Here is a 12052-nt window from a genome sequence, read left to right as displayed (position 1 = left end):
GATGTCCTGGGTACTTTGTAGGCTAGTACCCAAGATGGAGCTGACTAAATTTACATCCCTCTGCAATTTCTTTCAGTCCTGTGCAGTAGCCAACCCCCTCCATACAGACAGTGATGCAGCCTGACAGAATGCTCCCCACAGTACATCTATAGAAAGTTTTGAATGTATTTGTTGACATACCAAATCTCTTCAAACTCCTGATGAAATAAAGTTGCTGTCTTGCCTCCTTTACAACTGCATCGATATGTTGGGACCAGATTAGGTCCTCAGAGATCCTGATATCCAGGAACTTGAAACTGCTAACTCTCTCCACTTCTGATCCCTCTATGAGAATTGATGTGTTCATCTTACAATCAGCTCTTTCATCTTACTGACATTGAGCACTACACCACTCCACTAGTTGTCATATAGAGAAGCCAAAACTCACCTCAGTCACCAAAAACACAAAACAGCAATCATTAGATGAAAGCTGCCTATGGTCAAGTATTGAAGGGATCAGTAGCGTGTCGCTTACTTTTCATGATATGTAGCAAAGATGTGGGCTAGAGTGATATCCTTTGGAATGGAGATAGATAGGGGAAGGTTTAAACTTTGAAGGCATGAAATTGAAAGACCCACATACAGTAAAGATTACATTTCCTGACAAAAGGGTTTTATACTGTATATATTTTTTAAATCACCCACAGTGCAGAGTCTAAAACCCACTACTTTAAATTGCACTGCAGCCACTCAAGACTAAAACAAACACTATCTTGAATTACATTTATCCTGTGATGTGCTTGTAAATACAACACTCCAATATTAAGACTACCAACCCCCACTACTGTATAATGATCCAACCACCTTAGTTCAACAGCTCCCAAATGCAATCCTGCCAGTCATCCATGAACTTGCACAGCCAAAAAAAAAAATCAGCTCCCACAGCATTAAATCCAGTCACCCATCATAGCTCCATTCTAAAATTCATCCTTGTGTTCAAATTCCTCCAGGGCATTGCCTCTACCAATTTAACATATTCCATCTTCATAATCCTCTGGTGTCTTTGCTCCAACTCTAACCCATGTGCAAACCCCATTATTGACTTGGTAATGTTTTTAATCCTTGAGCCAAAGTACCCATGATACAGCATTTCTAATCCAGGGTCACCAATTTACTGAAATTCTGGAAGTGAGTTGGATGTAATTTTCAGTATCAGGTTTAATACCATTGATACATGTTGTAAAATTTGTTATTTTAGAGTAGCAATACAGTGCAATACATAATAAAAAACTAAAATTAGTATATGAATATTAAATTAGTGCAAAGAAATAGCAAAAAAAGAGGGAAAAAGTGAGGTAGTATACATAGGTTCAATGTCCATTCAGAAATCTGATGGTGGTGTTGAAGCTGTTCCTGAAACAATGAACGCGTGTCCTCAGGTTCCTGTACCTCCTCCTTGATGGTAGCAATGAGAAGGGGGCATGCCCTGGGTGATGATGGTCCTGAATGATGGATGCTGTCTTTTTGAGGCATTGCCTTTTGAAGATGTCTTCAATGCAGGGAAGGTTGGTTCCTTTGATAGAATTGGCTGAGTTTAACAACTTTCTGCAACTTTTTCCAATCCTGTGCAGTGGCCTTTCCATACCAGTTAGAAGGCTCTCCAAGGTACACCTATAGAAATTTGAGTCTTTGGTGACATACCAAGTCTCCTCAAACTCCTAATACCCACTATCATGCCTCATTGGTAATTACATCAATATGTTGGGCCCAGGAGAGATCTTCAGTGCTGACACCCAGGAACTTGACACTGCTCACCCTTTCCAGTGCTGATCCCTCAATGAGAACTGGTGCATTCCCTCGACTTCCCCTTCCTGAAGTCCACAGTCAATTCCTTGGTCTTACTGACATTGAGTGCAAGGCTGTTACTGCGACACCACTCAACTAGCTAATCTTCCTTACTCCTGTATATCTCCTTATCACCATCTGAAGTTTTGTCAACAATAGTTGCGTCATCAGCAAAATTTATAAACGGTATTTGAGATGTGCCTAGACACACAGTCTTGGGTGTAGAGAGAGTAGAGCACTATTCCTTCAGCAGACATGTGAGCAAGCAGCAACCATCATACTAAGCTCCAAAATACAAGATCCAATTCTTCTGAAAGTCCCCAGAGCCATTTTTATCCGTGAGCAACCCACTGAATGCACTCAAGGGCAATTTCTAAATGCACTAAAATGAACTGAAACCATAATCCAGTTCCCACATTAAGATATAAATTTTAAGTCTCTGTGGCCAGCTACAGCAAAAGTATGACTGTACTTTAACCACACACAACTTGTGAACAAAGAAACTATATTTTGCAATAGGGTTCAGAGGAGAAACATTCGACATAGCTCCAAACAAAAGCTGTCATTACTGCAGCACCATTTCACAGACTTGCTGAGTACACTTGGCTGTTGCATCCTGTATTAATCCAGGACTACAAGAAACAGAGAATTTAAATGTTTTTCAGTTCGCAATTTTTTCTCCATTATATTTTTTCCTTTAAAACAAGCATTAATTTCTTCCAAGTTCATTATTCACTGTAGATCTTGGGATTCTTTATTACAAAGATGGTTTTCTACATCCTTTATACAACAAAATACAGTGGATTCCAGTTAATTGGGACATATCGGGACAGTACATTTTGGCCCAATTTCAATTACTGCTCCAATTAGCTGAAGTTTCATAGAAATACATAAAGTATAAAATTACCAAAATTACCATTTTAGTTAGTAACAAAATATTGTTTAAATGAAATACAGACCAATACTACTACAGCGCTATAAAACTGTATTAGTTCCTAATAGTTTGAGGAATTCATCCAGTTTGCTGCAGAGTTCTTTTGATTGACTAAATGAACAAAATCAGAGCAGACACCTCGTCTAGATAATGAGCTGCCTTCGACACCGACAACAGCCTCTCCCAAATCTTCATTTTCATTATTACATTCAAGATGATTGTCAATACCTCCAATTTCATTTCTGAATGGTCCTACCACTTATTTATTTCTCACCAAATATCAGTAACATAAATCACTACTTTTTGAACACAAACACACACAACTGGCACTATCTAAAAACTGTTCGCTGTTAGCATGGCACAGTGCCTAATGGCCACGCAAGTGCACACATCTGATGATAGTTAGACATTGTCTGACAACAGCCAGCTGTTCCAATTAAGCATTGTGAAGCAAAGCAAATCATGGTTCCTCCATTAGTTTTTGTTCTTTAAGAGTTGTCCCAATTAATCAATGACCCAACTAACCGGAATCCACTGCCTTCCTTTCATTCTTTAATATTTCTTAATTTTCCCCACCTCAGTCCGACAGAGACCCACATCAATTAATCCTTTAAGTCTCACTGCATTTCTCACTTGATGATTCTCCCTTTCTACTTTCCTTTTCCCAAAGCTGTGACTCTCCTTTCAAAGTTCAAAGCAAGTTTATTATTAAAATACATATACACATTACCTTGAGATTCATTTTCTTGGAGGCATTTACAAAAAAAATACAATAGAATTTTATGAAAAACTTAAGGATTGACAAACAGCCAATGTGTAAAAGACAAACTGTGTAAATAAAAATAATACTGAGAACATGAGTTAAGAGTCCTTGAAAATTGTAGGTTATTGAATAAGTACAGAGTTGTGGTGAATGAAGTTAGCCATGCCAGGTCAGGACCCTGATAACTGTTCCAAAACAGGATGACACAGGACCAAAGGATTTTGTACCTCCTGCCCTGTGGTAATAGCTAGAAGAGGGCATAGACCTTTGATAGTTGATGCTGCTTTCTTGTAGCAGCTCTCCTGGTACTCAGTGGTCTTGCTAATCTGAGCTGTATCAAGCAATTTCTGAAGTCTTTTCTGCCCTGGGCATTGGTATTTCAACACCAGGCAATGACACAATGTTAGAATACTCTCCACTGTGCATCTATAGAACTTTGTCAGTGTTTTTGCTGACATGCAGCAAAACCCCCCAGATCTCCCTCTATTTAAAGTCACTATAGGTTTTTTCTACATTAAATGAGTTTGAAAGAAGTTGGCAGATGTAATCTATTTATATTTCTTTGGGAGTTGTCACCTCCTAGTTTGTTTTGAGTATTGGCTTATTATAGTCACATGTACCAAGGGGTCTTTGTTGGCTGCTTTCCCAAATAGCAATAATTGTAGACAAAGTCCATGGAGGGGAGGCCGGTTTGTGTGATGGACTGAGTTACGTTCACAATTGCCAATTCAATTTTATCATCAGCACATTTTAATCATAGTACAGCCAGTCCTTTCAACCAAGTAATTAGCAGATTGCAAATTACTTAAAGGCTATACAGTAACAATCATTGAGACCCAACCACAAACAAGAAAAAAAATCTGCACGTGCTGGAAACCCAAGCAACACAAACAAAATGCTGTAGGAGCTCAACAGGCCAGGCAGGATCTATGAAAAAGAGTACAGATGATAATTCGGGCCGACACACTTCAATCATTGAGACCACACTATTTACTGACGGCAAATCAAACAAAAACTATTTATCCAAACTTTTTTTTGTTAATTAGTCACTTAACTGTGCCGATATATTATCTAAACCTCTCATTTTTTAAATCTTTTTTTTTAAGATTGCAACTTAATGAATGCTTTGTAGAAATCCAATTACAGCAGATTCTGGTTATTTGAGCAACTCTTAAAGAATAAAAACTAATCTAGAAAATACCCGGGGTTCCCTTCATTTATTTGGGACACTATTCCACTTAATTGGGACAGGAGGCTATTACCAAACAATTTTGAACTAGCATCAGGTGTGTGCACTATTGTGGCCATTAGACACTAAACTGTGCTTAGAGCAAACAGCTTTTCAATAGCATCCATTGCATGAATGTGTTCAAAAAGCAGTGATTTTGGCACTGATAGTTGGTGAGAAATAAGCAGTAAGACAATTCAGAAACGTTTTGCTCTCTGCGGTTTCAAGCATTCAGGCTTGCAGATGCCAGAAACAGCAGTGAAATCAAGTTAGGAACTACCAAAAATTTGAAGGTATTGATAATCATCTTGAACCTTACAATGGAAATGAAGATTTGGAGGATGCGATTGTTGACAGCACTGTATGCAGGCTGTCCATTATCTGCACTCGGTGTCTGCGCTGATTTTGTTCATTTACAGTCAATCAAAAGCACACGCCAGCATACCCTGGATGAATTCCATTGTTAATATATATTAGGAACTAATAGTTTTATAATAGCATGGTAGTATTGGGAGTATTCTAATTTGTTCTGTATTTCATTCAAATCATAATTTTTTTTTACTTACAGCCATTTGTCTTTTTTATACCTTTTTAACTATTTCCATGAAACTTCAGCTAATTGGGGCAGTAACTTAATTGGGCCAAAATGTACTGGTCCCAAATTGTGTCAACTAACACACAGTGTACATCTCTACTTTGTCCCATTTTTCTTTGATAAATCCACATTGACTATTTGATAGGTTTACAATTTTAACTGTCCTACTACCACCTTTTTATGAATGTAATCCAATGTTTTCCCAATGACTCAGTGTGAATCACAAAATCCTTTATCAGAACAGTCTGTTTCCCTTTATATAGATGCTACTTTATCTATTGATTAATTTCCAGTATTTTCTCTTTTCATTATTGATGCTGGGCTAATAGGCCAAAAAATTCCATTTTTCCTTCCCCCATTTATCAGTGGCATTACATTACATACTGCACATTTCCCAGAAAGCAGCACCACAGTTAAACAGGGTGATGGAGGTGTTTCGGCAAACTTTCAGGCATGACCTTATAGAGGTTTATCAAATCATGAGGGACACAGAAAGTCTACAACTAAAGGGCACACCTTTAAGGTGGGAAAGATTTGAAGGGAACATGAGGGGCAAGTTTTTACCTACAGGAATGTGGTACGATTTGATAGAAGAAGCTGCAGAAGTGGGAACAATTGCCAACACAGATGCCTTGTGCAGGAAGGCACAGAGTCGACTGTACTTCCTTAGAAGGTTGGCGTCATTCAATGTCTGTAGTGAGATGCTGAAGATGTTCTATAGGTCAGTTGTGGAGAGCGCCCTCTTCTTTGTGGTGGCGTGTTGGGGAGGAAGCATTAAGAAGAGGGACGCCTCACGTCTTAATAAGCTGGTAAGGAAGGCGGGCTCTGTCGTGGGCAAAGTACTCGAGAGTTTAACATCGGTAGCTGAGCGAAGGGCGCTGAGTAGGCTACGGTCAATTTTAGATAACTCTGAACATCCTCTACATAGCACCATCCAGAGACAGAGAAGCAGTTTCAGCGACAGGTTACTATCGATGCAATGCTCCTCAGACAGGATGAAGAGGTCAATACTCCCCAATGTCATTAGGCTTTACAATTCAACCGCCAGGACTTAAGAACTTTTTTAAAAGCTATTATTAATGCTTTTTGAGATAGTGATTTAGATGCATATCATATTTTTTACTGAGTTAAGTATTGTATGTTATTAGTTTTGCTACAACAAGTGTATGGGACATTGGAAAAAAGTTGAATTTCCCCATGGGGATGAATAAAGTATCTATCTATCTATTTAAAAGACACATGTACAGGTTCCTAGGTGCAAAACAATTAGAAGGATATAGACCAAATGCAGCCAAAATGGGACTAGTTCAGATTGGCAGCCAAGCTGCATTAATGACTTGGCCAAAGAGCATTTCCATGCTTTATAACTCTATTGATAATTTGTCATCCTCCAACAATCTCTCAAAATCAAATTTTAGTTTCTCTTTGAAGATTTTTTCTTTAACAGATGCCGACCATGGTATTTCAGATTTCCAAAAATAGTGGGTTTTCTTTTTCATCTCAGTTACAGCCTTTTTTCTCCTTCTCCAGATGTAAGCAACTGCCCTTAATTACATCACCAGCACTCGTGTCATGAAGTCATTCTACTCTAGCCCAGACACTGTCTTTGTTCTCTTTACTCTACAACCTAAAGCACATTTCTTTTCAATCTTGCCATAAATACTGCCTAACGTAATAATACACCTTTCTTTTGTACTTATTTCAGAATTTCAAGCACCTCATCTTTTGCTTTGCCAATGCAAGTCAGCAAAGGCAGGAGTTGAAAGATCAACTGAACTTGGTGTTAGGGTAGGATACAGACTTTTTAAAAAAATATATTCAAAGTACACGAGCTTCACAGGATGACCCAACCCCAAGTTGCCAAGGTGGTGGAGAGCTGCATTCTTGAGCTATGGGAGAACCCTCTTGGATAAACTTAATTTAGAATGAAATTACGGTAGCTTCATGAGTAACTTTCAGATAATCAACTTCAGATGACATGGTGGGCAAGGTGTTGATACATGTTTATAGAGTTGGAAATAGGTTATAATGAATCATTGATCCAAGATCCTAAACCAAATTCATGAATAAATGAAAATAGAAAAATGTTAGAAACATTTAGTGAACAATATGACAAGGTCTATAACATAGATTGGATCAATCTGGTTCCATTTAAAGCAGCTGCCATGGAAAGTGTGGCTAAGGACTGGAGATGCACATTGGAGACGACTGCTCTGGGCTAAATCTTTGCAAAATTGATGCCACATTTTTGGAAACTGTTGCCACAGATGGAAAACAGGAATATCCTACGTTAGAGAAGATCACTAATAATACTTTTTCTTCAGCCTGATGGCTTCTAGCAAATGGGTAATATTCAAACACGCGGAAATGATGAAAAAAATCCACTTAGAAAGGAAATAAAATTAACGGACTGAATGGACTGCACTATAATTTTACTTATTCATTGAAAGTTGGCCCATCTGGTCAAGCTGGTTGAAAAGGTCAGGTAAGGATAGACTACTTTTATATAATCTTTTCTTTAAAGCACAGGAACTGAGGGCGTAAATAGGAGTAGGAAGTGAGAACCTTTGCAGAGCCGTTTACGATTTTATAGCGTGGGTCGACGGAGTACCAAGTTTGAAGAGGATTTGAAGACGTTTTCCCACCCAGAGGGTGGCTGAAATCTCAAGCATACTTCCTGTGGGGGTGGCGACGGCAGGTACAGTACTCTCAACTTTTAAATAGTTAGGAAGAGCACTTGAAATATAGAATATCGATCGAACGCTTTTAAAAAACGGAATCAGAACATACTCTATGCTAATGGTTCGTTTTCCCTCCACCGGCACGGTACCCTCAAACTGGAATCAAGAAATCGAACATTATTGCGAACCGGAGTGTGACAATTTTATAACTGGATCTGATCGTCCGTACCCCTGCCCCCACACGCGGACCATGCAAAATTTTCAAAATTTAGAAAATAATCCCGATTCTGCGCCTCCTAACATCCAATCAAGTGCAGGTCACAGTAAATGAATTCTGCCACAGCACCATCAGAATACCAAAGCCGCACGTCCGAAAGATTAGATTTTCAGACCCCAATTTATAACATCTGGGTGCAATTACTGCAGTAATAACAGCGCGCGGGTCAGACTCTCGTTTTTTTAAGTGTTTTTAACAACTTTCAACTTCAGATTTATCCCACAAAAACTGCATCGAAAATACCTAAATAGAAAGATAGGCGGTCGCTGTTTTCTCCTCCCTCATTGTTACTGGGGTTACGGCAGAGGCTCTTAAACACACATGTTCACACTACATGCATTGTTGCAAACTCACAAGCTCCGCTGACATCTTTGCCCAGAATAAGTTACACTGAAAAAAACATCGAACGCTCTTTGAGCAAAATGTTTCCCAATGAGACGTACCGGCAAGTTCACCTTCGATGCCAGCACGGATTTGACTTGCAACAGAAATTTGCTCCCGCCAAGTACAAGGGTGCCGAGTTACTGCTGTATCATTTAACAGGCTCTCCCTCCCCAAACGGGATCGACCCCCTCCCCAGGATCCGAACGAATCAGCGCAGTACCGGCCGCCTTGACTTGGGGGGTGGGGGTCGAGTTTTCCCCGCTTACCTTGTACCAAGAGGGCGGCGGCCCAAACAGCCACAGCCGACATCCTCTTCGCCATCGAAGCCACAGCAGAGGGGAGGGGGAGAAAGGTTTAGTCGGGAGGAGTGGGAAAAGAAGGCGGCGGTGGCAGCGGGAACTGCGAGCGGGGCGCTTTCAGTGAGCGGCCGTCTGGCCCAACCTGGGCATCGCTCGCGCGTCCAGCCGACAGCCCGGGCACGCGAGAGCAGCGCGAGCAGGGGACGAAATCAAACTACCACCGCCGAACCTGCTCACCGGAAACAGCCGTCTCCGCCTGTGTTTGATCGTCGCCTGGCCCAATCACCACCTGGCATTCCGTAGCGAGAAGGGCAGAGTCTGGAACCCCCAACCAATGGAAATACAACGGGGCGGGCCCACCACTTCCGGTCGGGCGAAGTTGTCTTGCCCACGGTAAAAGAGCGCTTTGTGTGCCTGAGAGGGAACGGTGAACGCTGCTGAGCTAATGAATATTTCAACAAAATACTACATTAATAATTGTCGGCAGGTTGTCCATCATGCAAAAGTCATTGCACCCACTCGAGATCCCAAGTAATGACAGGAATCAGTTCATTTGTCTCGCGAGGAGCCGTTCCTGACTGGAATCCTGAAAAGGGAACTCAGTCATTCCTGCCCCTCGGGCTGGTCCTGTTAGAACCCCAGCGACGAAGTAATTGATAACGGTTGCAGATAGTTTGGACCTTTGAAATAACAGCAGCGGTTTACCTTGAGGCCAGTAAAGCGCAGTCGCTCCACTTTCCAGCCCGAGAAAGCAACAGAAACGGACTGAGTTGACTCTGGTCCCATTTTCAATCAGTTAACCTCATCATCAGAATGCTTGATCATGCTCTTTTTTTTCGCCAATCTCGGTATTGAAGTTAGGCTGCAGACCTCCCCATCATTGTTCACCTATTTTTCTTATCTGTGAGCCAGGATAGCGATCAGAGTGATCATTTATCTTGCGTTAGAACATGAGTTCCCAACCTGGATCACGGACCCCTCGGTTAATGGTAGGGGTCCATGGCATAAAAAAGATTGGGAACCCCTGCGTTAGAGACATGAGCTGAGCATTCACTTCTCAGCAGGCTCACCGAAACTGAACGAAACATATACACAGCCGGCGAATTTGAATATTGATGCGTGAATTATATGGTCCACTAGCATAGTAGATGGTCAGTTTATCCATTACCTACATGGATTGTTGTGGATATTATGTACCCACCCATTAAGCGTAAGAATAATTTGGTGTTGGGAAATCGTTTATTTTATTCCATTACCTTCAATGTAGATATACACCAAAAGATGACGAAATTAGAGCTTAGAAACTGCTTAGAACTCCGACTTAGTGCAACGATCAAATTCTTGATTTCTCTGTATATTCAGCTGGCTGTTAACAGAGGTTGTTAGTGTTTTTTGTCATTCATTCTTTGTTCCCCCCCCCCCCCCCCCAGTTTCGTGGATGTCTGCGAGGAGTAAGGATTTCGGAGTGCATACCGTATACAGTCTCCCATATTAAAGCAAGCCATTGAAAATAAACGCAAGTAAGGAGAAACAACAAGAAAAGAATTGTTATCTTGCAGCTATCTTGCAATACAACGGCCATAACTAGGCGCCATTATGGGACCCTTTCAAAATATTCCTTTAGTAAGTTATTGTAATACTGAAGGAGGCTATTTGACCATTTGAGTATATTAAAGTTTGAGAATCATCGAGTCACTCAAGACTTCTCATTCTGAATGACTTATATTTTTCCTGTTCAATAATTTATTCAGTTCTCTTTATAAGTTAATTTGAATCTGCTTCCAAGATCCATTAAGATGGTGTATCTGGAGACTGAAGTTGCTGGAATCTGGAGCAATAAACAATCTGTTGGAGGAACTCAACAGGCCGAGCAGCATCTATGCAGGAAAGGGATTTTCAGTGTTTCACCCACTGAGACCCTCCAGCAGATCTGTTGTTTTACAATTCTCGTTTCATTTCGTTCAATATCACCTTCGACTCCTATGAATTTCTTACCACTAATTATTAATCTTTATTACGAAATGAGTCTATCCCTTAGAAATGAGTAGCCTCGAAATTCATGTGTTCGCGAATGGCACTACTGCATTACACCGCGCATTTAACTCGCGTCTGTGTAATGGCAGTACAACTGGGTCTCCGCATTCAATGAGATCCTGGTGAAAATTTTGTTGCTTCAAAACTGTATATTTAAGAATAGATTTGTGTGCTGATTAACATCAGTACTCCATCCAGTTCTTTAGGGCTTGCCCACTAAATCAGGGCCACTGGAAGTAACTATGCTGCCCTCTGTTGAAAACTTTCCAGCAGGTAAAGGAGCATGAGGTAGGTCTTGATATTGGTGTCAACAAAATGGAGTCATTCCAGTCATGTTGGACTTCTAGACTAAAAAAGGCAACAGAAAAGAATAAATGGAATTTTTGTTTAATGTTTAGCTCAACATCCCCATCATGATCTCTGATCATTCTCATTTTCTGCCATTATATTCTTTGGATGAACAGGTTTGGGAGGTATATCTCTCCACCAGGGAGACAGAGATAAAATGAAAAGGAGGAGGCAATTGAAATAACATTAGTGATGCCCTCACCCTTTTAATAGCAGCTTTTAAATGAAGACTTGAGATCGACACAACCCACAGCAGCAACGGGTACACACCGAGAATGCATCATCCCCTTTCCCCTATGCTTACAGTCCTAAAGACATATTTGCTGGAGAGGATCCCCACACTGTTAATCTTGTTTGAGCTTGGAATATCATGCAAGAAAAAGTTAAGAACATTTGTTACCAGCCTTTTAACATACCTTCTTCCTGCACAGCAAAGTCCCTTGTAAATTTGCATGTCTTCTAGGCATTCCAGACTTTTTAACCTGCTTCCCATGGTACGAGTATCTTAAACTAGAAGACATAGGTTTAAAGTGAGGAAGAATAGGTTCAAAGGGGATTTGTGGGGTAAATTTTTCACAGGAGTAAACACGAGGTTCTGCAAGTGCTGGAAATCTTGAGTGATATACACAAAATGCTGGAGCAACTCAGCAAGACAGGCAGCATCTATAGAGGGGAATAAGCAGTT

At 40.6% G+C, this 12052-nt stretch overlaps 1 protein-coding gene across 1 annotated transcript in view; it reads right to left on the bottom strand.

Annotated features, from left to right (window-relative positions):
* The window catches only part of LOC140733193 (inactive tyrosine-protein kinase 7-like), a 195742-nt gene extending 186495 nt beyond the window's left edge, over nucleotides 1-9247 (bottom strand). Inside the window, exon 1 of the mRNA XM_073056190.1 lies at nucleotides 8953-9247. Coding sequence (XP_072912291.1) covers nucleotides 8953-9007 — 55 coding nt within the window. The 5' untranslated portion in view covers nucleotides 9008-9247. The remainder of the gene's footprint in view (nucleotides 1-8952) is intronic.
* Nucleotides 9248-12052: the final 2805 nt, after the last annotated feature.

The sequence above is a fragment of the Hemitrygon akajei genome, chromosome 9 (genome assembly GCF_048418815.1).
Source record: "Hemitrygon akajei chromosome 9, sHemAka1.3, whole genome shotgun sequence".
Classification (NCBI taxonomy): Eukaryota; Metazoa; Chordata; class Chondrichthyes; order Myliobatiformes; family Dasyatidae; genus Hemitrygon; species Hemitrygon akajei.
This window is presented reverse-complemented; position numbering and strand designations above follow the sequence as displayed.